Raw genomic sequence first — 27,368 nt, forward strand, 5'->3', positions numbered from 1 at the left:
GGTATTGATCCCCTCAGCTGGATAACATAAGGAAGGATCCTATGTACAGTGGGCAGCTAAAAGCTCTTCCAACCTCACTAAGAGGTAGTTTGGGGTAAGAAAGCGCTCTCCGAGGTCTGGAACCCGGGTGTCCTGGGTCCCAAGTGGCCTCACACTCCTCTAGTTTAACAGTCCAGAGGGGCAGCTAAGTCCCGTGCAAAGAGCAGAGCGGTTCGGGGCACCTGCACCTGGGACTCTTTTCCTGGCCTCAGCCTCTTCGTCAGCCAAGTCGGGCTGGGCTACCGCCTGCCCAAGCCGCCTGCGTTCACTCCGCCCACTGCCCCGCTCCGCCCCCTCCCCCACTTTTCCCTTTTGCGCACCGCCATTTCCGACTACGCCTCCCGCCCATTTGGGCCCTCCTCGGCTTCCGTCCCAGATGATCCCGAGGCTGCCGTCGCCACCGCCTCCTCCCGGAGCTGGCACCGCCTCCTCCGCCAGTGGCGTAGCCGGACTCTGCGTCGGGGCCAGCTAGATAGGGGCGGAGGTCCGGAGCCCGGTCTCGACCCGAGCGGGGGGCCATGGAGAAAGCGGCCCGAGGCACTCTCCACACCGACTAACGAGGGCCCGTTGCGGCTGCAGGCGCCATGGACCGAGCCCCCACAGACCAGGTATGCGGACTCGGGCTGGGCCGGCCGGGCCGGGGGGCCGGGGGTCGCCGCTTCCTCCCGGGCGGGCCCTGGTCTCTCAGTGTGAGCCCGGACAGACGGAGCTCTCGGGTTCCTGCTGGCGCAGACCTCCTTCCCCCGGGAGCCTGGCGGCGCCCCACTCTCTGCATTGTTCCAGATGCTATCTCGAGCTTGGGGGCTTTTCCAGTCCCGTTACCCCCGGCTCCCCGGGTTGGGGGACTCGCTTTTGCCCCTCCTCCCTTGCCTGTTGTGGGGGGCCGTAGACTCCCAAGTTGTCCGTGCTCTCTTGGAAGGAGGGTTTATAACTTCCAGCGACCCCCCTCCCCCCCCCGCCTTCAGTCCTGGAATGTGTTTTCAAGGTGGAAAGGCTTTTAAAGGCTTCTCACTTAGAAAAACTGTCAGAGAATGTGTGGTAACTACAGATAAAGGGGGTTTTATGGGCTTTTTAAGAACTACGTTCCCTTGAGCGAAGCATTTTGTTTTTGCAATGGTTTTAGGGAGGTGTTTCCTTTTAGGTATGAAATACTACAGTTTCCCTTTCCCTTTTTGCCAGCTATTTTGCAAAAATTAATGTTTTTTAAAAATCGACTTTATATTTTAAAGGTGTAGGACCGGAAGCACGAATTCGTTTCCGAGCCCATTTTCATGTTCATAAAGTAGTCCTATTAGTTTTTAACTGCATCAAATTCTTGATTATCCAAGCTAGTAGATACCGGGAGGCTGAGATGGTGACAGTGTTAAAAAATAATCTAAAATAATGATTTTCTTCCTCCCAAAAGTTTCAGTATTTCCCACTCTTCAGACCTGTATGAAACGACCTAATTTGATAAGTTGAAGTTTATTCACTATCCCTTCCCCGTTTCACTTGTAGGCCTTGCCCAATGATTAACTAGACAAATAGATGAAGGAAAAAGAGAGACTAGTGATTTGCTTAATTACTTTACGAATGGATAACATCTGAAAAATGAGAGATTTCCCAAATTCCTGTGTCTCTATATATGTAACTAGTCAGAGCCAGTTTTGATTTTGAAATCGGGCTCTTTAAGCAGGGAAAGAGCAGTTTCCTGTTTGTATTTGTTGTTGGGTTTTTTTTTTTTTTACAAAAGCTTTATTTAAAAAAAACTTTATGTGAATATGACTCTGAAAACACAAATGAGTTTTATGAAGCAATGTGCATTTACCAAAGCAAAATTGATTGGGGCCCTTTGGCAAATATATACAGGCTTTCCTGTGATCCAAAGTATCCTATATACAGCCTGTATCTAATTTAATGGGAAACAGTTTTTTAAGATATCTATGAAAAACGCCTGAGATTTCAAAGCCTGACAAAGGAATAGGAAATTTTCTCGAACGATTTTCTTGTATGTCATTAATGAAAGGGTTAAATGTTTTTATTTCTTCACAGTGATGCCAGAACTGTAACTATTAATGCTGCCATATGTATACTTAAGATTCCTTTCATCCTAGAGGAAATGTAATTATTTAGATGGTAACTTTTAGCATAGCTATTTATGTCTGATTATCTTAACAGCTAGTGCAATGAGCAAATTTTTTAAACTTCGTCTTTTATCTGTATCTTTCCAGAGTCCACCACCTATTATAATCTTGTAGAAATTTAAAGTTCAGAAAAAAATCATAAATGTAGGTTTTCTGTCGAAGAGTTTTTCCTTTTTTTTCCCTCTAATACCTCCTGCTTCTTCCTTAGCCTAACCCTAAATGAGAGAACAATTTGAATCAACCCCCGCTTTCCCCACACACACATTCACAGGAAGCTGAGATCCCAAAAAGTAATGCTACTTTGCCTAGTTCATGCTGTACGCAGTTAATTCAGGGGTCTGTGGATGACCTGGAAGGAGTCTGCTTCATTTTATATTAGCACTTTTCTGGGGCAACACTCTTATTATTTTCATCATATTCCCAAAGGGATCCATCATTGAAATAAGACTCAGAACCATTACCTTAACGATAGGTTAGGGGCTAGAACTGCGGTTTGTCCACCTTGTGGAGTTCTTGTTTTCACTATACCATTCAGTAATGTAATGGCTTTAAGTAATGTAAAGGCTTATCTGGTTATTTGCAATATACTTTTATATTTTTACTAATGAAGTGAATTTAATAGGGAAAAGTCATTAAAAACATATACCTTATATGCTGAATTTCCATTTTCCTCACAAAACATTTGTTTTGTCATTTTAAATCAGTGTTCGTTTATAGTCAGAATTTCCGGGAATATCTACAGCATTAAAACTTACTCATGATATTGTAATCTTTAGCAGTTCATAGAAGTTTGATTTTTAAAGAATAGTACTTAATACACTCTGCATTTTGTCTTAACCTAAGTGAAATCCTTGGAGTATTTTTTTTTAAATTGAAATCCTTGGAGTATTGCACAAGTGTAACTTTAAAAAAAAATTCTAAGCATGTTTTGCCTGAAGGCATTCATGTTGCTGTTCTTGAATTACCTTTCAAAAAATCTTTGTATAAAAGAGTGAATTGTTTGTGTGTTGATCAAGAATATAAGAAGTAAATTACTGGGAAAGCATGCTAGATAATAGTCTTAATTGCAGTAATGACTGAAAGAATTTTATAACCAGGAGAGTCTCAGGAGTATTCTCTTTTAGTAAGACTATGTTAAATCAAAACAAGTAGCTTAATTTTAATTGCCAGAGAACAGATATTACTTGGTATAGTGCATTTTTTTTTTGTTCTTAAAAAAAAAAGAGCTGGTGTAAAGGGACGTGAAGAATAAATCATGGAGTTTATTTTGTTCATAAGGCTTAGTGTTTCTATTTTTAGGAAATTTAGGACTGTTTTAAGATTTTTTTTTAATAAACAATGGCCTTAGATGTGACAGAACACTTGAGGTTTATAGTTTCTTTTGTATTATCAAGTAATGTAAACATTTGCTTAATTTTTAGTACATTAACATTAGATAAGTTTTTAAAAGAATTTATGAAATTATTGACCAGTAATGCCTTTAATTCTTAGAAAACCAAATGTGTAATAAATGCATATCACTTCATGCAAAGTGCTGTTTACCAGTAAAAATACAAAATTATCTGGCTTATAATTTTTTTTCTTTAAGTAATTTGTAAACTTCAAATAATATTAGCATTGCAAACTAGATATATTCTTAATAAGTTACTCTAAAATGTGTATTATTCAATAGTGCTTATAGTTAGCTTTTATAAATGTAAGTAAATGATCTGTCTTAAACAGATTTTAAAAATAATACTTTTATGATAAAAAAGAAAGTAAATAATGCTCATTTAATGAAAATACCACTTGGAAATTTAAAAGGGTATTTTTCTCTAGGCCCTTAAATCAAAGAGGAAATAAAAAGGTAGAATTTTAGGTTATTGAAAAACTAATAAAATACTACATATGAAAATGTGTAGGATGTGGCTGAAGCTATACTCTGAGGCAAATGCATAGACATAAATACTTTCATTGTTCAACATTTTAAAAGGAAATTAGAAATTAAGCCTCCAAGGCAAAAAGTTAGGAGGAAAATTCCTCAAAGCAACAAGGAAAATAAATGTAAAAACAGGAATTAATAAATTAGATAATCCAAAAACTAGTATTAAATTTAGAAAGTTGGTTTTTAGAAAAGTACTCTCAGATTTTAACAGGATTAAATGTGATCTGTTTTAAGGAGGGAAATTATGGATAGGAAAGCAAGTGGGCAGAATCTAAGTTAAATACTTTGATTTTTTTTCCCTCAATACTTTCTGAAGTGTTGCAAAACTTGTATGTATACTGCAGTTTGTTTTGGCAAATGGTTTACTTTCACTATAAGCCATTCCAGTGAGAAAACAGTAAAGCCAGCAGGAATCTCTTAAGCATTTTTTCCTTCAGAAGACATTTATTTTAATCTTTGGCCATGATATGTAAAACATCTTAATGTTTGCTATATCATATTTTTACCTTAACTTAGCAAGAATGTGGAGGATTTCCGTGGTCATGTTTTTCTGTAGGTGTGTGGTACATACTGACATTTCACTGTGGGAGCTTGCCTTATTATGGTCTACTTCAGTTTTGATTTTAAGTGGGTGTCTTTTTTTCAGTTGCTTTATCTGGAAAGATTATTTGCACTCTTTTGGAGGTTCTGTCTCAGAGGAGTTCAGTGTGCATTTTCTGTTGATGTGTGCTTCGTAGTAATATTTGCCCATTTTCCCCTAAACCAGTCTTGTATGGTGCTCTCTTCAGAACATGAGTTTAATGCATGTTTGTTGAACTATATAGGCTCTCAATGATCTGAGTGCATTTGTTTAATAAACTTTCAAATAAAGTTTTTATGACTTATTGTTCTGATGAATTCTTGGGTTTTCTAGATTATTCACATTACAGTTTTATTGACATTTGTTTTAATATATGCAAAATTTTAAATGAATGTGAAATAGCTTAAGTTTTTTTCAAATACAGTTTTCTGGGATTACAATTTTTCTTTAATTTGGAAAATCCTGAAATAATTTCTGAAAGATAAAGATAACTTTAAAGCAAATTAGAGGTACAAGAATAGTTAGATTTTGTTCTGTGTTTAGAGTTCTTCCATATTTTGTTTTCTTTAAGGAGATAGAAATTTGCTATAAAATTTCTGATTTCTAAAAAATAGATCTTGGCAAAACAAGAGAGACTGAACAGAAATTCAAACTGAGGAATATCATTGTATGAAGTAACTAGGCCACTTTTTCATACTGTTTTGTTGTCCACTATATAAGACATTTTTTACTTTGATTTCTATACAAATTAAAATATTGCCAGAATCTTGCTTGCTTAACATATTGTCTATATGGGCTTTATTATGTGGAATTTTAAAAATAGTTTGAGATCTTAATATTACTATTCAGGCCTGAGAAAAACTGAAGCTACATTTTGATGTATGATACTGAAGGCTCCAGATTCACAATGAACAACTTTTAAAACCATATGGAGTTGTAACTATAGGAGAAAGTTTGCCAGTCTGTTCCTACTAGTGACATCTTCTGTTTGTGCAGCTGTTGACTACAGCAGCTTCTCTTTTTTTTTTTTTACTAAAAACAAAGGATCATTTCAGTGTTTGTTAGTTTTATTGTTGAATGCCGATATCTAGTATTGCACTTAGAATAGAAACCAATACAAACTTTGATATTTAAGGATATATACTGTGTGTACTATGTGTATGTACAGATGTTAGTTATAAACTATGCATGACACTTTTTGAATAATGGGTTGCCTAAATTCATAAAACTTATGAAGTACAAATGAGACTAGGTATAAAAAACTTACTGCAATTTTGACTTGTGCAAGAACTTGCATTTGTTGTTACCAAAATAATTTATGAGTTGGTATTATTTTGGGGGGGTGGTCAGGGAAAATTATTTTTAAATTGTCTTATTCTTTATATTAGTATTGTTCCTTTTTTCATATTGGGCTGAGAATTTAATATAACCATATACCTTGTGTTCAAAAAAAATCCAGTGTCTTCTAGTCCAGATTTATAAAGAGATTCAGAGTTCTCGTGTATTCAGAGGTTGATATTTTATACCTTATATCAATAAATTTTGAAACCTAATGACTGTCACAGTGAAAATCACTGACTTACACTATTAGTGTTTGAGGTTTTTCTCGTTTGTTGAAATTTAAGAAATCAACTTCAGTTCATAGATATTTGTGAGTGCAACTGTGTTATCCATTTCAGATTTGGTTAATAGTGCAAAAGCAGATTTCAAAGTTAAGTCAGATGGGGAGGAAAGATACTGAATTAATACTGCTGTAGAGTTCAGATCTCTTCCCTCTTCTTTTTTTTTCTTTTACAAGCATTTCTGAATATTTACAATGGTCTCTTTGGAGAATAATTTTCTGAATAAAGGGTATATATTTAGCATATCAAGTCTTTTCTTTAGATTTTCTTGGATTTGCTACTGATTACCTTTGTGAGAAACGTGCGTGAAACTTATTCTGAGAAATATGCCTTAATGGGAGCATCTAATAAATGCCACCCTAGTGGGGAAAAAGTTCTGATTAGGACTGTGGCTTTGAGGTAGTTTGATTTGAGTTGTTGAAAAGTTGGATTGTATTCCACTTACTGTTTTCATTAAGAAGTGTTTAATATCTCTTTAGGTTGTGGTTTTTATGTGTTTTTTTTTTTAACATTCTGCTTTTACAGAATATGCCTGTAGATTATTTTTTATCATTAAATTTTAAAAATTTGTTGTTAAATATAACATACAGAAAGAAAACTGCATAAAACCAATGTACAGTTAAGTGTATTATTATATGAATTGTGTCCTCCTGGTTAGGATGTAGAACTTTGCCAGGCACCCTAGAAGCTCTTCAGGGCCTCTTCCCAATGACAGCTCCCTCTTTCCTAAGGGTAGTTTGTATCCTGGTTTTCATGGGTCTTATTTACTTTTCTTTATAGTTTTGTCACCCATATGTGCATCCTTAATGCTATAGTTTGTTTATTGTGTCTGTTAAATCTCTATAGATTATAAGATACAAAATAAACTAAAATGGAGTACATATTCTGGATTACTTGAATTACTCAGTTTGTCTACTGGGAAACTGAAGTACTCATTTTTTTCCCAGTTTAACTATGAACCAAAAGTTATGTTAATTTTTTTTTTTCATCGTGGACGTTTTCTTTCCTTTTAATTTAACCATACTAATCTAATTTCCTAAAGTGGACAGAAATAGACTATGTTTTAGACTATTCAAACAAATATTGAGTAATTATCCTTCAGAATTCTGTTTAATGATTTCTTTTCCCCGTAACAAAATTATTTTAAGACACATTGTTTTGTCTGAAGAGCTAGATTTTTTACTACCAGCTTTATTTTTGGACTCTGAGGTATGACTTCCTTGTACTGTTGATTGTTTTAACAACTTTAGTTACATAAGAAATGACTTCATTGAAATGTAGTAAACTTTGATAAGTTTTCCCCTATTTGATGTCTTTGTCTAAATAACGTAATCATATTCCATTATTTTAATTTGACATTGGTGGTACTTTGACTATCTTGTGAATACTGGGAAGAGGTCTAATTACTGTTTGTAAAGACTGACTCTTCTGCTGTTAAATTGTGAATTTGTATTATTTAAGTTTTTGCTCATTTGTTAGTAATGTGTTTTACTTTCTCTTTGAAGAATGTCAAGCTGTCAGCTGAGGTAGAGCCATTTATTCCCCAGAAGAAGAATCCTGATACATTTATGATCCCTATGGCACTCCCAAATGATAATGGAAATGTTTCTGGTGTAGAACCAACTCCAATTCCCAGCTACCTGATTACTTGTTATCCATTTGTGCAGGAAAACCAGTCCAATAGGTAATTTTTTATTATTTTCTTTTGGGGAGAAGAAAGGGGTAGGGAAATATAGAAGTTGGCAAAGCATACTTCTTAATTTTTTCCTTTTGTAACTTTTAAACATTAACCATTTCTCTATTTTATAAGAGGAGTAAGTAAAACCAAATGATGTAGAAATTTAAAAATTGTTAACATGGATTATTACTATTCTCTCATTCTTTCTAAGAGAAAATTGAGTTCTTTTTATGTTATCTCCCATAAGAAGTCATTGACATTTGTTTGAAATAATTTGACTCCAAGGGAAGAATGAATTATTCAGAAAGAGGTGAACAGAAACCCTTCTTTGAGGATAGGCATCTAACATAATTGTCAAGACAGTCTGGCGTAAGAAGAATTTACCAAGGAATGGTCCTTAACTTTGATGCTTTGTGGTTAGCATATATCCCTAGACTCTGATTATAGTTTAAATTTAGCTTCTGTGTTATAGTCACAGGGTGATTTAGCAAAATGCTTGCAGTTAAGATAATGTATGACCTAGTGACTAGGGTGTAACTTGGGATAGTCACGATAGCCTTTCTAACCCTGCTTAGACTGAATGATTAACACTTCATTGGTGTAATTCACTTTATTGCTTTCAGCCTCTTTCAAGTTATATCACACACAGAAAATTGTCCGTCTCCAGTACTCTGGGACAAATGAGTGAGGCGGCTAGGCTTTAGCCTTTGTCCAACCACCCCTGAGGGCTAAGACAATCAATATTTCTACACGTCTATAATCATTGTGGCGCACTCATGTGCCAGGGCACCTTCTTTAGGAAATTCTGGATGTATGAGACCTACGACCCCTCATTTGTCAGCAGCAGCTGTCTGTGAGGAGGATTGCTGAGACAGGAAGGATCTTGCTGGTGCTTAATAGGAATTGCACTAGAAGAAACTCTAACGCTAGAGATCAGATGGCAGTGAACAAGCTTGCCTTTTTCTTCTCTTCTTTCCATTGGACCTGGAGTCTGCTTCCATTGCCAAGGAAGGGAGCCAGGGAACGAGCTAGACTCCCTGGCTCCCCTCCTAGGCATTAGGGGAGTATGGGAGAGGAGTAGGAGGCCTTGGGTCTGAGCTGAAGAATGAGAGGTAGAAGAATCAAATCACCCATTGTAATGACCACCTTACACAACGATCACTTTACCCTGCTGTTTTGCAGAAGGCTGTCACAGTTGTTACCATTGGATGGGAACTTTGGACTGTCTTTATTGCCAGATTTAGCGGCTAGGTGTTTAACTTTCAGGCAGAAATATCTTGAGGAGGTTGAAGGGAGAGTTATAGATAAGAATGGTATGTACTTTTAAAATTTTGAAACGCAGTAAACTATCAGGTTGAGTTCCTTTATACTGTCAATTAAATTGTTATTACAGGTACATAAAAATCTCTAATTATAGCAAGGAAATTTATAAAATGGTAATTTTATCTCTTTTTCAGAATTAATATGAAGCTATTTTGTATTTTTTTTTTATTAAAATAAGTTGAGATTTTGGTTTAGCACTGCCTTTATACATACATGTCAATAGATTTCTTGTTTTTTGATTTGGTTTTACAGACAGTTTCCATTATATAATAGTGATATACGATGGCAACAGCCCAATCCAAACCCTGCTGGACCATACCTTGCTTACCCCATTATATCTGCTCAGCCACCTGTTTCTACAGAGTACACATATTATCAGCTGATGCCAGCACCATGTGCCCAAGTCATGGGTTTCTATCATCCTTTTCCTACACCTTACTCCAACACTTTTCAGGCTGCAAATACTGTCAGTACTATAACCACAGAATGCACTGAGCGTCCAAATCAGCTTGGACAGGTCTTCCCGTTGTCTGGTCACCGAAGCAGAAACAGTAACAGAGGACCAGTGGTACCAAAAGTAAGTGACCAAATTTGATTGGCATTTATGTTTAATACTTCTCTTGTTAATAATAGTGTAAATAATTTGCTACTTGTATTGATTAACCTTTAATGCTGAATTTACTGTTTAAAAAACAATTAAGGGTGTAGCATTTATAAAATAATTTTTTCCCATTATTTTTATTCCTCATTCTTAATTGGTGGTATGATTTATAATCATCTTCAAGTTCCTTCAGAGAGTTTACATAAACAAAGTGCACAGATATTTCCAAATTAATTTAGTGATAAAAATCGCATAGTGGCACCATTTTTAATAAGTGGTTGGTTTGGCTCCCTTGCTAGCAGTGTTGAGTGGCTAACACACATCAAGGTGTTACAGTCTTCAGAAATAAGCAGGAGATACTATAGAAAAGAACATTTGTGATTCATTAAATCCCTTCAATTTCATTGTTTTTGTTCTGTCAGTTTTCAGTAGGAGTAGCACGTTGTTATTTAAGGGATGCTTTACTGTGCTATGAACACAGGGTCTCCTAGGGCTGAAGAAATTAAAGATAAATTTGTGAAATGACCTTTAGTCAGCACCAGCCTTTTAAGTAAGTAAAAAACACAAAAACAAAAGCAAAAAACAAAGGCCTTGAAATCACAAGAGAATTAAGGTTTATTCTATGTAATTATTTCTTAACTAAAAGGATATTTTTCTGTTGAGGCCTTAATATCAAAGCAAGTAAGAAAAACCATGTTTCTTCTCAGCACTTTGGAGCTAATGGAAGACAGAGTGATTAGATGTGTCTTATGACTGTTATCTAGGAGTTGATGCTTTCCTAGGTTCCATTAGCCCAGCCTCTTTGGTGAAAAGTCTTTGCTGTTTTTTGGCACACTTTTTACAGATTAAAATACAAATAAGCAACAGAAGTTGCTTTGAAAAGCTTTTTATTTTGGCCTTCGTTCATGGAAACATTCTGGGTCAAGGGAAATCCTTTTGGAACCTCTGAGAATGAAAAGAAATAAGTATTGGAAATAAGATAGTTATATGTAACTCCCAAATACTGAAGTAACAATTTCTCAGAGTGCATTTTCAGCACTTGAATCAAAGAAGTTAAATTTGGAGTTCATTTGTATAAATTGCTATTAAGTGATGAATACTCATTTTAAAAAATTAAGGAAAGGATCAGCTTTTTAATATTTTCTTTTTCAACTAAAGCAGAAATTTCTTTTGTACTTCATTGCTATCATGAAACTAAAATTTAACATTTGGATAGGTTACTGCCCTTTTTGATATTTAATTTTAGTTTTAATTTTTAATTTTAGAGGTACTGGGGATTGAACCCAGGGCCTTGTGCATGCTAAGCATGCACTTTACCACTGAGCCAGTTCCCTCCCCCCGATTATTACCCTTTTAAATAAAAATTTACAACCCTGTATTTGACATGATTATACTATTATTTATTAGTTATTGATTGACAAAATTAAAAAAGGAAATAACAATTAACATGAATTTGTATTTTATTAATTATAGTAGTGTTAAATGATTATTTGAAAAATAGTGTATAAATGTGTGTATATTATTTCACCTATTATGATTGGCTGCAGATAATTACATGTAATCGTAACACAGTAACCCTGTTTCTACATGGATTGGGAGTCACTAATTTGTAGCATACATTTAGGTGTATTTTATTGTGGGTGTGTGTTTTATAGTGTTTACTACATTGAATAAGATCTTAATTTTTTTTTTTTAACTTAAAATCAGCAACAGCTTGTACAACAACACATAAAAAGCAAAAGGCCGCTGGTGAAAAATGTAGCTACTCAGAAAGAGACAAATGCAGCAGGTCCTGATAATCGATCAAAAATTGTGCTATTGGTAGATGCTTCACAGCAAACTGGTAAGGCAAGATTTCTTATATATATATACTTCACTGATTTTTATCTGTTGTCTTACGTTGACTTTATAATTGTCACCACTTTTTAGGATTCTGGACTTTCATCCTTCCATTTATCCTGCCACTTTATGAAATTCTTCTCTAGGAAGGATAAAACAGTCCATGTCCTTAATATTCTTTCAACTTGTGTGCTGTCTTGTGTACAGTTTTAAGCAGGATTTGAGGTTTCCTTACCTCCGTATAGTAGTGGAGCAATTCAGAAATCAGAGATGGAATTTGCAGACATTGTAGAAATTTGAGGGACTCATTTTGGTAGAAGTCAGAATTGAATTTCTAAAATTGGATTAAAATCCTTTATAAAACATCGTAACATCTTGTAGTATCTGTATAGAAAGAACTTAATCAAGTTTTCTGTGCTATATTAGCATAGTTCGAACAAGTCCTTTGAGTGACACCTGTGTCCCCCAAGCAAGTAAAAATTTTGGACTAGCTGGGTATAATTTTGTCAAAAGCTTTTTAGAGGACTATGTAAGCATCCTATTAAAAAGCTTTATCCTGGTAATAAGTAAGAACAGTCTTATAATATTCTTGCTTTTTCCAGTTTATATCATGAAATTTCATTTTGTGTCTCTGATCTCAGCTTAATAGCTGTAGAGTAGGTGACTGTCCTCTCTCACCCATTGTCGTTAAAAAAAATCCTTATTAATGATCCAAGGCTAAGAATTAGATTTGTTCAAAGACATTTGCTTTTTACCTTCTACAGTTTTCACTCAAATGCTGTCTGGCTTGAAATGAATTAGATGGCGCATACTGTCTTTCATGTGGACCGACCATACCTTTTCTGTTGGACATCTATTCAGTTATCCTTTTACAGTTGCTTAGATCCATTAGGAGCTAGAAAGTCTCTGGGAATTAGTTGAAAAACAGTCTTGCTGATAGTACAGTCATTGCGTGGTTTGTAGGGCGTAAAAGCGGTAAGATAAAGAGACCAACAAATGCTTGAAGTGGCTATGGAAAAGTCACGAGGTTATATATGACAAAGTTTCTGTGTTTTGCTTGTTCATCATCATAATGACCCATTTCTACATACTTTCAACTTGGAACTGCTTGAAAAATTTACCCTTATGTCTTTGGTTTGCTCATTAAGTAAGTGACCACAAAGACAATCTTCTGAAGCATAAAAATTAGAAAGTGAAAAGATGAAGGTATAATTTGAGTAGAAGGTTATGCCTTCTATCAGTATTCTTATTCTTTAGTTTGTTTTCAAATTCTGGTGATTGTACATTCTATCAGTATTCTTTAATTTGTTTTTAACTTACCAGGATTAATTGGTATCAGTCTTAGAATGAAAATTATAGTTTAAAGGAATTTGCAAAAATTTTTACTCTTGAACACAAGCTTGTATTTAAAAGAATTAAGTAGGATAGCTAGATACAAGGTAATATACAGAAGTTAATTGCATTTTAATTTTCTGTCAAACAAAGTTTAGGAAAAGATATCATTTACAACAGCAACAAAAATATACTTTTTGGGATAAACTTGACAAAAGATGTACCAGACATTTTATAGATATCTCTAACTTTATTATGAGGCATTTAAAAAAATGTAAATATGTTCATTCAGGACGATTTGATGGTGCAAATGTCATTTTCCCCTAAGTTAGTCTATAGATTTAGAGCAGTTCTAAACAAAATTCCAATGGGGATTTTTGGGAAACTTGACAAACTGATTCTGAAATAAAGGAGCACTAGTCTGAGAAGAGCCAAGACATCCCCGGAAAAGAACTTTTCCTCTAGATATCAAGACCTGCTAAACCATCTTAGTTTTTATAGGCTTATACAAAAATGCAGTATACAAAAATTAAACAGAGAGCCCAGAAACACTCACATGTATGTGGAAACACATGGAAAAGGACAGAGATAGCATCACAGGTCTCTAACGTGTATCTCATGCAAATCTATTCCAGATGGATTAAGGATTTAAATGGGAAAACACATGCAGAATAAAATATAGACGGATACCTTTATGATTGCAGAGAGAGAGCTATTTCTAAAGTTAAGAATTTCTAGTTATCGAAAGTGAGTGATTTTTCATTAAAAAAAAAAAAGTGAGTGAAAGAGCAAGCCACAAATCTTGGAAAAGGTTTTTACTATGCCTATAACTGACAAAGGATTAGTATGAGGACATATAAAGAATTCCTGTGAATTAATAAGAGAATGATACCACTTTGCCCTCAGGGCCCCTGGAATGCAGTACCAGAAGGTTGAAACAGTTTAGACAGGACTATAGGAATCTTTCTTTTGACCCAGTTGTCCTACTCAGGTGAGTGTATCCGAATGGAATCTCCCCCTAGAAAGAAAAGGAACTGTTTTGATTATAGGTGTATATTGCAGCAGCACAAAATAAACACTGAAAACTTCTCAGTGTCCAGTAATAGGCAGCAGGTCAGAAGTACAGGACATCCACTCAGTGGAGTAATATGGAGCCTTCTTATAATTAATGAAGCACATATACATAATATTAAACAGAGCACAACTCAAAATTATATTGATGCTGTATAAAAATTACATATGGGGAAAAATTGTATATGTGAAAAAAGGCTTATGGGGAAAAATTATGTGGAAAAAGGAAGATTTGTGTTTGTTGGGTTGGGAGGAGATTATTAGAAGTTTGGGGTTGTTTTTAAAATGTCTTGTAATTGCAATTTATGAAATACAGAAATGAGAAACAGACGACTTAGAAAAATAGGCAGAAGTCATACAATCCAAAAGTAAAATTAACAAGTATTTCACAGAAGGGAAAACGTTAGTGGCTAAAAGCATAAGAAAAGATGCTCAACCTCATTATTAAGCAGGAGAATGCAAATTAAAACCCACAATGAGCCATCTTTTTATACACAACAATTGGCAAAAATTATAGCTTAGAGGACAGTGTCAAGTATTTGGTGAATATATGTATCAGTGGGGATCTTTATATGCTGCTGTTAGAGCTAAACTATTTTAACCACCTCAAGAATGATTTGGCATTACCAAGTAAAGTTGAATATTATGTGTATCCCCTAAGGCCTAGCAGTATTTACCTTGGAGAAATTTTCACATGCACACATACACATTCATATGTCTGTATAAAAATATTTACAGCATTATTGTTGTTAATAGCAGAACCCTAAGTGTCCCATCAGTGGTGCAGAGGATGGATACATGACGGTATATTCATACACAGGCATTCTAGATTTCCAGTGACATTAATGAATTACAGCCACGTGCATCAGAATCTCAAAACCAATCAACTTTGGAGGGAAACAAGTCACAGAAGAATATGGACAATATTATTTCATTTTTACAAAGCTACAACAGCTAAAGTACATGATTTATATTTTTGGAATACAAAAGTTCATGATAAATCTGTTTTAAAAGTGAAGGAATGAGAAACACAGAATTCAGAATAGTGGTAACCTCTGAGGGTGGAAGAGGATGCAGTGGTGGAGAAGGAAGGCATGCTGTGGACTTTAAAGGATTGATGTTCTCTTCTTAAATGTGTAATGGTGGTTTGTTTTAATTATGTTAATTATGCAGATATTTTAATTAAACAAATATTTATTCTCTTTTCATAATAAACACATTATAAACCAACTTGTCAGGAACATCTTACCTTTTGATGATCTTCTCAAAAAGTTTTCACCTGTTTTCTCCATTTACAAAGTTAGCTATCTTTATTTTCTTACAATTTTAATGATAATTTAACAAGAATTGATCAACTTGGTCCTCAAAAAGAGTTGTCACACTTTCTTTACCTTGTAGATTTCCCATCAGACATCGCTAACAAGTCTCTCTCTGAGAGCTCTGCCACGATGCTCTGGAAGGCCAAAGGCAGGAGGAGAAGAGCGTCCCACCCGACTGCAGAATCCTCTAGTGAGCAGGGGGCGAGTGAAGCTGACATTGACAGCGACAGTGGCTACTGCAGTCCCAAACACAGCAACAACCAGCCCGCAGCAGGGGCTTTGAGAAATCCTGATTCCAGCACCATCAGTGTATGTGGCATTACTTTGATTTCCTTATCAGTCATCTATGGCAGTATTATCTTTGTGCCCTCTGCTAAAGCTGAAATGTTGATTTTCATTAATTTCTATAGTAATAAGATGGTTACAAAGTATTTGGTACATTTTGTTATAAATTAAAAAAATTCATTTATAGAGAAGTATTTTTCCTGAGATTATAATAAGCATGCTTTACACTAGATGGAATTATGAAATGTTTTACAAGGTATCTGGTGTTTACTGTTGAACAGAAAATAATTGTCTTTTTTGTTTCTATTTTTAGCATGTGGAATCATCAATATGTGCAGGTACTTATTTTCTGCATAGTGTTTTGCTATATTTTCTTCTTTGTCCATGTCAAAGTTTTGCTTTTAAGCATGAAGCTTGCTGATGCTACAGAAAAATTAGAAATCTTCCAAAGAGATTCAGGTTAATTTGAGTGTACAGTTTTACTGATGAAATTGAAAAAATCCCAGCTGGAGGTATTCTGGCAAAAATGACACTTAATATTACTAAGAACTGGAATATCACTTAAAAGTTTCTGGAAAATTTTCTAGTATTAATTTATAGTGACTAAATTTCAGTATGTGAAGTTAGGGGGCACTTTAGGTTTTGGCATCTTTATAGTTTAATTATATTTTAAAATCTCATTTGTTAGCAGGTGGTGTAAATTGGTCCAATGTAACTTGTCAGGCAACTCAGAAAAAACCTTGGATGGAGAAAAATCAGACATTTTCTAGAGGTGGAAGGCAGACTGAACAAAGAAATAATTCACAGGTAATTTGAATTAGGTTGAAGAAATTTGAGTAATGTGATACGAATTATTATAAATGATATAGTGGTTTTCAAGGGCAGTGTCCTTAATTTTTGGTGATGCATATTGCATTGTTTAAAAGTAAGATATCTTGGTATCTGTTACTTTGAAATGGCTTAGCCAATAAAAATACTTAAATAATGAAGCAAAATGGCAAGATGTTAAATGTAAGTGGGCTGTATATTATACCATTTTTTACTTTTCTATATTTAGGAAATATATTTGGATATTTTTTAATTTGAAAAAAGAATGCTCTCCAGTCCTGATTCATCTTCTGTGACTTTTTCTTATCCATATAAAGTTAAAAGCATTTTAATGCCTTAAATATTGTTTCTTTGCACTTCAGGACTGTAGCCTTGTCCATGTGTCTTTACTGGATTATAAACATCACAGGCCATCCCCCATGCTTGTTGCGGTGCCATAGTGATGGCTTCCGTGTGCTGTAAGTCCTGTACTGGGCAGCTTCCTGGTCTTAGGGAACAGATCTAGCTGCAGTACAGTGGAGCAAGTTACATACTGCCACGAACTTCCAATAACTGTCTTCCCGCATTGGTTGTCTATGAAATTAGGGAGGTATTCATTAGCCAGTATTTTTCCCTTTTAAGTTTTTGGTAGAGTTCCTAGATTCCTTAAATCTAGTTAAGGAATTTGAAATTATTATATAAATAGCTCTGCATGAACTAAGAGTAAGTTACTAATGGATTAAATAAACCAAATACTTGCCTGTGCCTTTGCCTCCCTGAGGTGAAGTACTTCAGATGTACCCTAACATTAATTAGGCTGTCAGGAGAACAAGCAGAATAATGCCCTCTTCCCTATGGTTATTGCAAAAATGAGTCATTATTGTTTGTGGCAGGCTTGTGAGACAGTCTAGCTTTATTTGATTAAAAACAAAAGAGCTAAAAAAAGAATTGTTTATATAGATTAGATAAACAAAATCTACAAAATGTTTGGTTAAGTACTGAAATTTTATGTTGAAATTGTAACTGCTAGACCTGCCAAGTTTAGTCTCAGTTTTGGTACTTTTGGTATCAGTAGCCCACAGAAGAGGAAATAATACTGATACGGAAAAACTTTATCTCTGCCTCAAAACTGGTGAGGAATGGTGAAAAAAACAACAAAAAAAATCATGCAAATGTATAAACGGTTGTTTATTTTGTCTCTCTTTCCAAAAGAACTGCAGCCAGATATTGAACAGTGTGTGTTTTTTCTTTTCTGCTTCTGAGGCTTTGTTATACTTTTCTTAAGTGTGTAGTTCGATTTTTGATGTGCAGAAATCTTTTTTTTCTTTTGAGTCAAAAGATTCCCCCTTTAGCAATTTCTGATTGCTTTGACGCTTATAAAGTCTTTTAGAAATCTAATATTCATGTGTATTTTCTGCTTTTTTTTATAGTGTAATGTTTTTCAAAACTTTATCTGAGAATTTTTCTCATGCATGATCCAACATAATGATGTTGATTTTCAGAGTATTTAACTAGTTACCTTTAAACACTGTAATCCATCCTTTTCTCTGATTTGTGCTACCCTTTTAGTCATTTGCTAATTGTTTATATCTTACATGTTTCTGGGCATTTTTGTTTCATTCATCAGATTTTTGCACCTGTACTGTGCTTTTTTAACTACTGTACAGTGCAGTGATTTTTAATTTTTTCTTACCAGTGTTTTGACATTTGAAAAACAGATTTTTTTCTATACTCCATTGTAGCCTTAATTTTAAATGATGGACAGAATCTAAAAACTGAAGTTTTTTAAAATGGTTTTATTTTGTGAATAGATTGAAAAATGAAAGATGTGAAAATGATTGTATGATGAACAATCTTATTTTTACCCCGTGTCCACCTGTCTTCTCTTCCCTATATCTGTATATTTTCCTAGAGTTTCTTCATGTCATAAATAAATACAAGTTTGTATCTTATGTTTTATTCACTCTGTTCTGTTCTCTGTTCACATTACTTAACAATGTATCTTGGAGACATTTCCATATTATTACATAGAGGGCTTCTACACTATTTTTTTTTAACAACTCCTAATGTTGTATGGATATATCCTTGTTAATATCTGAAGTACTATAGATGGATACTTGAATTGTTTATAAAGTATTATAGACATGTTGCAGTGTTATTTAGAAATGTGTGTATATAGCAGTAGAATAAATTCCTAGATGAGGTATTGCTGAGTGAAAAGGCAGAGTCACCTCTGTTATTTGGTAAATAGCACCAGATTGTTCCATTTACATTCTCAACAATAACTGGGAGACCACCTGTTTCCATATAGCCTCAGAAATCACGTGTTTTCAAGATTTTGGACTTGTGCCAATTAGTGAGAAATACGGTGTTAATGTAGTTGTGCATCTTTCCATATGTTTAGTGGCCTTTTGTACTTTTCTTGAACTTGTTATATTCTTTGCCCCTTTTTGTATCTTGATTTCTCTTTTTTGGTACACTTTTTAATTAGTTTGATCAAGCTTTTACCAAATTTAAAAAATGTATAGGAACCTCAGTCTGTAATATGAGTTGCAAACATTTTGCTAGATTTTCACTTTTGACTTTGTGTATTACTATTAGCATATACAAGTTTGTTTTAAGTAGCATTAAGAAGTTTATTTTTATATAAGATTAGCCTGTTTTCCTCTGAAGTGTTTATGCTCTTGTGTTTTTTTATGTTTAAATCTTTATTCTGTTTAGAGTTTGTCTTGGTGGATGTTGTGAGCTATGGGCCCTGCTTTGTATTTTTCAAGTGGCTACCCAAATCTCCCAAAATCATTTATTGACAGGACCATTACTTCACTGATTTGAGATAACTACCTTTATCACTTGTTAAATTTCCATATATATTGAAATCTATTTCTGTCTTTTCTGTTTTGTTCCATTAGTTATTAAATTAATCTATTAACTTAGAGAATGGATTGCCTTTATGATATGGCATCTTTCCAGAAAAAAAAAAGCCTTCCAATTTTTGAGTCACCTTTTTGTTTTCTTCAGAAATGTTGTATAGTTTTCTGAAAATAAATTTGTACATATTCCTCATCAATTTCTAGTATTTTCTTCTTTTTTGTTACATAAATAGGAAGTGAAAACAAATCTTTGAGTATTAATTTTGTGCTAGTCATTAAAAATCTTAGTATATATTTGTAGCTAAAGTTTCTGCTTTGTTCTTTTCTGTATGCCCACTTTCTGTCAGCAAAACTCTTTTTCTTAGAAGAACTGGGAAAAAAAGTTTCTTAGTTCTTTCTAAGAGATAATTGAAATACTTGCACATTTGGTCCTCATGAACTTTGGGCCCATTAGTGTGGAGGTTTTAATTTAATCCCAGAACTTTGTTTCCAAGTGTAAGAATCGAGTTGCATTTGTTTTTTAAAAGAATGTTTTTTTCATGTTTGTAACAGCATTCATACATACATACTAAGTCTAGTTTACAACAGGGCTTACTTTTCTTATCATTTTTTTTATCGACGTATAGTCAGTTTACAATGTTGTGTCAGTTTCTGGTGTATGGCACAATGCTTCAGTCATACATTAATGTACATATATTCATATTCTTTCTCGCTGTAAGCTACTACTACAAGATACTGAATATAGTTCCCTGTGCTATACACTATAAACTTGTTTACCTATTTTATATGTACCAGTCAGTATCTGTAAATCTCAAACTCCCAATTTGTCCCTCCCCACCCACTTCGCAGGGCTTACTTTTTGATATAATTGTAATCCTGTTTAGAGGGCAGGTTTACTTTTACTTTTTTCTGGTAGTGACTATACAAAGAAATGAAGAATTATATCAAGAATTATTCTCTTGATTCTTTTTTTTTTAATAAATGTTTTAATGTTTTTTTCTTCTTTTTTTTATGGGGGGTGGTAATTGGGTTTATTTATATATATTTGGAGGAAGTACTGGGGATGGAAGTCAGGACCTCGTGCATGCTTAGCGTACCCTCTCCTCTCGATTCTTATTCACCCTATATTGGGTCTTGATTGTTAGTACTCATTTCAGTGTTAAAAATTTATGTGAATTTAGTTGTTTCTTTAGTACTGGGCATTATAAATTGCATTTGTTTTACCATCCTTGTATGAGGTTCTTTTCATTAGCCAATTAAAAATATTTTATTATGAAAATTTCTAAACAGACATTAAAGTTGAAATAATTTTAAAGAGAACATTTATATAGCTACCAGCTAGATGCTAAGATCTTACTAAAATTTTGCTTCTGTTCTGTTCATCACATGTATATTCCTCTGTTTATCTCTATCCATGTTCATGAGCCTATTTTAAAATTAGGTAAATATTTAAAACCAAGAAACTGTTAGGTGTCTGGAAAATCATCTAGTTTCTTAACAAATGCTTGTAGTTTATAGGAAGTAGCCCAGTTGTCACAGTGCATATTCTAAGAAATAATTACACTTACTATATGACTATCCTCTGACTTATAGTTCTGCCGTACAGTCTACTTCCCAAGAGAGTATAAAATTCCATTCCTTATGAGCAAGGCTTTTCAGACCAGTTGCTTAGCATGGGAATTGCTAGGTGCTTCCAGGTCTTTGTGTGCATATTTTTGATTTCATAATCCAAAGCCTGTATACCAACATGTCCAGTCCAGGTCTGCATCAAGTTCTGTTTAATGTTAGACTTTTTGGGTAACTGATAAAGATCATACTTTTCACATCTTCTTGAAGTATCCTGGTTAAGAGAGTCATTTCATAAGCTGCATTGGGTACTTTAAGAGAGGGCACTTGAAATGTCTTAAGATTCTTAAAATGCTTAATGTGTTTTTTTCTTGCTCTTTTGACAATTGAACATTTTGCAGATGTGATGCTTGGATAATAATAACTTATGTGATTGAAAATTTTGTTCTCTTAAATTTATGTTTTTGTAAACAAGATTTAAACTTTTTAATCTTTCCTAGGAATTTAAAAACGAAACTGCAGATATTAGAAGACTTAAAATAGTTTTATAAAAAAGTAATGTGCAATTTTTCACAGTGGTAACATCTTGCCAAACTAGTGCAATATCACAATCCTGATATTGACATCAATATGGTTAAGATACAGAACAGATCCATTACCTCAAGGATCCCTCATGTTGCCCTTTTATAGCCAAACTCTCTTCCCTTGCCCACCAGCCTCTCCTTAACCCCTAGAATCCACTAATCTGTGCTCCCTTTTTATGATTTTGTTGTTTCAAGAATGTTGTATGAATAAACTCATACAGTCTTTTTAGGATTGTCTCTTTTCACTTGGATGGTTCCCTGGAGATTCATACAGTTTGTTGGTATATCAGTAGTTCATTCCTTTTTGTGACTGAGTGCTGTTCTACAGTATGAATATACCACAGTGAGTTTATTCTCCCAGTGAAGGACATCTGCTTTGTTTCCACTTTTTGGCATTACAAATAAAGCTGATATAAATGTTCATACACAAGGGGGAAAAAGTAACATGTATTAGTTATCACATTTTCATCTTTTCCTTATAATGACCTTATTTGTCAAAAGTTTTAACCTTTTATAATAAGTTAAACAGTTTATGAAAATTCACTTAGTTGTACACTTCTGGATACATTTCTTTATGTTATACTTCAATAAAGCATTTTACTTAAAAATAATACATTTTTTTTCCCTCTGGGGTTTACTTAGGTTGGATTCAGATGCCGAGGACATAGTACTTCTTCAGAAAGAAGACAGAATTTGCAGAAGAGACAAGATAATAAACAGTTAAACCCCAGTCAATCTCATAGAGGCGACCCAAATTCTGAGTCTTTATATTTTGAGGTATTTTTTTCAAACTGTAAACCATTATAGTAAATGTTCTCATTAAGAAATTAATTTTTTTTACATTATTAGTACTTTTTGTGTCTTAACACGCGACTCTGCTACTAGATTGTAAGTTACTTAGAAGTATTGACTCATTTTTATCTTGGTTATGTATAGTTGGTCTAATATTAACTTAATTTATTTATTTTTTTTGGTAAATTTTTGTCATGAGTAGTCATCATTTTGAGGTAACATGTAGAGGTAGAACTTGATCTTGTTTCACCTAGTATGAAACTTTTTCCCCAAATTTTATTATTGTCAGTCTATTTGTTAAGATTTTCAGATTTGCATAGTTCAGTCTACTTAATTTGTGCTACTAGCCAGGGGAGTCTTGGAGAAGGAGGATAAAAGGCTATTTTACTTTCTCTAATAGATAGACAATTTATAATCTATTTACAATGTTTCTATTATTTATTCATCTAAATGGCTCTCATTAGAGGCCTGTTATATGTGTAAAGTAAGGTGCTCTGAATGATACATTAAGATGAGTAAACGCACCCCTCCGGGGAAGTTACTGTGTGATAAGAGGAATATGGACATGTACACAGCTGATACTTCCTGGGTGTGGTTGGAGTTAAGAGGAGAGACAGAGCCCTTTGGTTTTGAGGTGTGATAGGGATAACATTTGGAATAGATTATAAAGAATGAGTAGAATTTGGTTGTCAAGATGGTGAACAGCAACCCAGGTAACTCGTTAGAATAACTCACTTTTGTTGTATAGTTTCTATAAAATGGGTACTAGATGGAGTTTAAATATGCTTGAGGCCAGAGACTCAAGATGAATAATATGTTAGGTAAGCTTAGTAATTGACCTAAAGGACTTGAGAGTGCTTCTCAAGTATTCTGTCAAGAACAATACACGTGGTAGATACACTGTTTGCACTTAACCATATGATTGGTTCCATACTTACATTTAGTTAAAAAATGAGATATAATTTTCAGTGCAAAGGAGAATATTGGTTAAGAAATGACTTTGAATAGGAGATTTTTTTAAACTTAATCTTATTGGCAGGTATGTATAGTAACGGACATGGAATATATTAAAGAAATTTGTAGTAAGCCACCTGCTTAAAATCTTTTCCAAATTATGGGAAATGTGATAAAATCTTTTTTGAATTTCTTTTTATTGTCCTACCTTCCTTAGGGTAGAATTACTAATAAAAGTGGAATAGAGATGCAGAAATCCAAAGGTGGACATACGTGGATATGTCCTTATCTTTGAATAATGAAATTAGCTGTGTTTTAGTGTTTACAAGTTGAGATTTCCTTTTTAAGACTGTCTTTAAATAGTTCAGTGGTGAATAAAAAAAATTACTTTCCCATTTTTCGTTACTCTTAGGCATTATAAAAAGCTCTTAAGAGTTTATTGCTTTGAACTCTGTTTTTACTTAAAGTGTGAAACTTTCAGGATGAAGATGGATTTCGAGAACTAAATGAGAATGGAAATGCTAAAGACGAGAATATTCAACAGAAACTTTCTTCAAAAGTAGTAAGTGACTTTTTTTTTTAATGATAAACAAAATATTTGAACATCATTGGAACTATGGCTGTGTCGAAAAGAAACATTGCAGATAAGTTTCAAGACTTAAGGGCCGCATGGTACAGAAGAAAAGTGTATTTAGTACTGATCTTTAGTATTTATTTCAGTATAGCCAGAACAGAGACACTTCCCAGTGAAATCCATAGTTCCATTACTGATAAGAAAATACCATTAATTAAATGACATCATAAAGCATATATCATGCTGAAGTTTCCCCAGTTGTTGCAAAACTTTACTTTGGAGTTACTTTATTTTCAGTCCAAGATCCAGACAAGCATGACTATTGTGAAATGCTGTTTTGCCTCTGTTATTTTCCAGTCTCCCAGTCTCTAATAGTCCCACCGTCTCACTCTATCCTTTATGACATTGAATGTTTTGAAGAGTCTAAGTTCAGTTATACTGTAGAACATCCCACATTCTGGATTGTCTTTCCTTACATTTAGACTTTTATGGAATCACTAACATGTTTTTCTGTGGTTATCATAGTTGGATGATTTACCTGAAAATTCACCGATCAATATAGTTCAGACTCCAATTCCCATCACCACCTCTGTTCCTAAACGTGCAAAAAGTCAGAAGAAGAAAGCTTTAGCAGCAGCCCTTGCCACAGCTCAAGAATATTCAGAAATAAGTATGGAGCAAAAAAAACTACAGGTATATATTCATTTTTATGAACAAATAATGGAAGTTTATTTGGTAGACTTGCGGGGATGGACAGAAGTGTGACAAATATAATCATCTTAAATTGCCATGTCTTCATACTGTAACAAAAAATAAATATTTTCATGTTTGCCTTGCAGGAAGCTTTATCAAAGGCAGCTGGAAAAAAGAGTAAAACCCCTGTGCAGCTAGATTTGGGGGACATGTTAGCAGCTCTGGAAAAACAGCAGCAAGCTATGAAAGCACGGCAGATTACCAATACCAGACCTCTGTCCTACACAGGTGAGATCGTTAATCTGAGCAGTTTGCTGTTTGCCTTTGCTAATATATTTTGGTTATTGTTAAATTACATGTACCTAAAGAAATCCATGGCCTAGTTGCTCAGTAGCTGCTCTCCCGCCACCCTAGTAGCCCCCATCATTGTTCTACAGCGTAGTGCCTCCTATTACCTACTCTCCCCTTCCTCTAGCCCCCATCTATCCTAAAGGAGTGATCTTTTTCAAATATAAGCTGGATTATATCACTCCCCTGCTCCAAACCCTCCGTAGCTCTTCATCTCACTTGGTCTGTGGGGCCAGAGTCCTAAGTCGTCTCAACTGATCCTGTTACCTTCTTGCCCTCATCGTCATTCTCCTCTGCACACACTGCTCCAGCCACGTTAGCCCCCTTGCTGTTCCACAGACATGCGCAACGTGCTCCTGGCTCAGTCTTTTTGTGCTTGCTCTTTCCTTTACTTGGAACTCTCTTTCCTCGGGCATCAGTGTAGTTTATTCCTTTAGGACCTTCGGGTCTCTGTTCAAAGGATATACGTTATGAACCAGCCAAATTTTTTTCTTCTTCAAAGGTTGAAATAAGAATCACAGATAATTAGGCTTTATAACTGTTACATTATCCAATTTAAAGACAAATGGGAAACAGGAGTTTTCATCAAATTGTGTGTGCATGCATGCACATATGTGTGTGTGTGAGTGTGTGAGAGAGAGAGCTGGCTTTCTACTGAAACAGTAATTTGTATTTTAACAAACCTCGCCAGATTTAGAGCTCAGCAGTTCCGACCTGTTCCCTCATTTCTTTCTGTAGTCTTTGTTTTACAGGATGAGGAATAAGATAAAGGAAAGGGAAAGGCACCAACAGAAAGCACTGATGTTGAGAGACAGAATTGCATTTTCTGTTTCTTGAGTTCCTATGTAAAGGGTCTTTTGTTTTCAGACAAAAAGATAAGGAATTGCCAGGCTTGAGGGTTGCTGCAGTAGACCAGAACTAACAGTTTATCCCTACTCTGGATCTGTATCTGTTATCTTTGGAGCTTTATCTGATGGACACTGCACGACCATGTACTGCTCCTACTTTTATGATGTGTTTTCTAATAAGAAGAGGATGTTCTTACAGATTGATCATTAGAAATTTTGAAACTATGTGGAGTTGGCCATAATAGTAAAACTAATGTTCTTGTTTGTTTTTAGTGGTCACTGCAGCTTCTTTTCACACTAAAGACTCTACTAACAGAAAACCTTTAACCAAAAGTCAGCCCTGTTTGACATCCTTTAATTCTTTGGACATTACTTCCTCTAAAGCAAAAAAAGGAAAAGAAAAGGAAATTGCAAAACTAAAACGGCCCACAGCACTTAAAAAGGTAAGCCAAAATCTGGGGATGTTTATTTTACACAATAAATAAGGATTTAAATCTGTTACAGAAGTAGTTGTGGCATTTTAGCCAGCAGATTATTGTGAAAAGCTTGTAGGCATGCATCTTTATGATGACTAATTAATTTGAGATTGGGGATATCAGCATCATGACTATCTTTCTGTGTTCAGCAAGGCCCTGGAGAATGAGTTCTGTCAGAAGGTTAAAAAAAAAAAAAAAGTTAAACATTTAGGCATCCAAAAACATTGGACCCTGGGAATCAGAAGCCAGGGATTCTACTACTACCTTCAGTGCTAATTGTGTAGTTTTAGGCAAACCTTTTTTACTGTCACCTTCTTCTATAGGTTGGGGATAGTATCCGCTCTATTTAACTCTGTATTGTTATTAGGAGGAGCATAATGAGGTAGTCCATGTCCAAACACTTGAAAACTGCAAAATGTAAATCTAATGTAACTATATGACCTGGTTTCCAAACTCTGTATTTTATCCATTTTGCAGTAAGCTCTAGTTTGTAAAACTAGGATTTAAAAATGAAGCAGATGTGGTTTGATAGCTATGGTATTACATAGAATAATTGCCTCCCTTCATTTTGAATATAGTATTTCCTTAAACTACAGTGCCTAAAATTACATTTACCTTTATGCCAGTCAGTTTTTCCATAGCCAACCAAAATCCATATGTCCATTTTTAAGTGAACTACTATTACTGTATAATAGTGAACATTTTAATCATTCAGTACATACTTAAAGAGTAATCAGTAATTAAAGACTGGTGATGACTTTTAGGTTATTTTGAAAGAAAGAGAAGAAAAGAAGGGCCGTTTAACTGTGGACCACAATCTTTTGGGATCTGAGGAACCAGTAGAAATGCACTTAGATTTTATTGATGATTTGCCACAGGAGATTGTTTCCCAAGAAGGTAAGATCATCCCTTTCCCCCTTCTTCTCATGGAATGGTCCAGAGTATTTTAATTGGTAGGCAAGCCATCACTAGTTATTGTTCTAAATATGCTCCATATTTTATCTAAGTTTTTTAAATTTTTTATTTATTTATTTATTTATTAACATTTTTTATTGAGTTATTGTTACTTTACAATGTTGTGTCAAATTCCACTGTAGAGCACAATTTTTGTTATACGTGA

The 27,368-nt window shown here is 34.5% G+C and overlaps 1 protein-coding gene across 2 annotated transcripts in view; it reads left to right on the forward strand.

Annotated features, from left to right (window-relative positions):
- The first annotated feature begins 354 nt into the window (after nucleotides 1-354).
- The window catches only part of SECISBP2L (SECIS binding protein 2 like), a 46,271-nt gene continuing 19,257 nt past the window's right edge, over nucleotides 355-27,368 (forward strand). The window contains exons 1-13 of one of the 2 annotated variants that reach the window (XM_032481226.1): nucleotides 355-647; nucleotides 7,794-7,972; nucleotides 9,542-9,866; nucleotides 11,598-11,733; nucleotides 15,531-15,760; nucleotides 16,050-16,074; nucleotides 16,428-16,543; nucleotides 22,206-22,340; nucleotides 23,791-23,871; nucleotides 24,409-24,576; nucleotides 24,723-24,864; nucleotides 26,046-26,215; nucleotides 27,013-27,145. In XM_032481226.1, the coding sequence (XP_032337117.1) occupies nucleotides 624-647; nucleotides 7,794-7,972; nucleotides 9,542-9,866; nucleotides 11,598-11,733; nucleotides 15,531-15,760; nucleotides 16,050-16,074; nucleotides 16,428-16,543; nucleotides 22,206-22,340; nucleotides 23,791-23,871; nucleotides 24,409-24,576; nucleotides 24,723-24,864; nucleotides 26,046-26,215; nucleotides 27,013-27,145 (1,864 nt within the window). In that variant the 5' untranslated portion in view covers nucleotides 355-623. Of the gene's footprint in view, nucleotides 648-7,793; nucleotides 7,973-9,541; nucleotides 9,867-11,597; nucleotides 11,734-15,530; nucleotides 15,761-16,049; nucleotides 16,075-16,424; nucleotides 16,544-22,205; nucleotides 22,341-23,790; nucleotides 23,872-24,408; nucleotides 24,577-24,722; nucleotides 24,865-26,045; nucleotides 26,216-27,012; nucleotides 27,146-27,368 lie in introns of both variants that reach the window. The other variant, XM_032481225.1, reaches the window with a different exon arrangement.

Source organism: Camelus ferus, chromosome 6, assembly GCF_009834535.1.
Source record: "Camelus ferus isolate YT-003-E chromosome 6, BCGSAC_Cfer_1.0, whole genome shotgun sequence".
NCBI lineage: Eukaryota > Metazoa > Chordata > Mammalia > Artiodactyla > Camelidae > Camelus > Camelus ferus.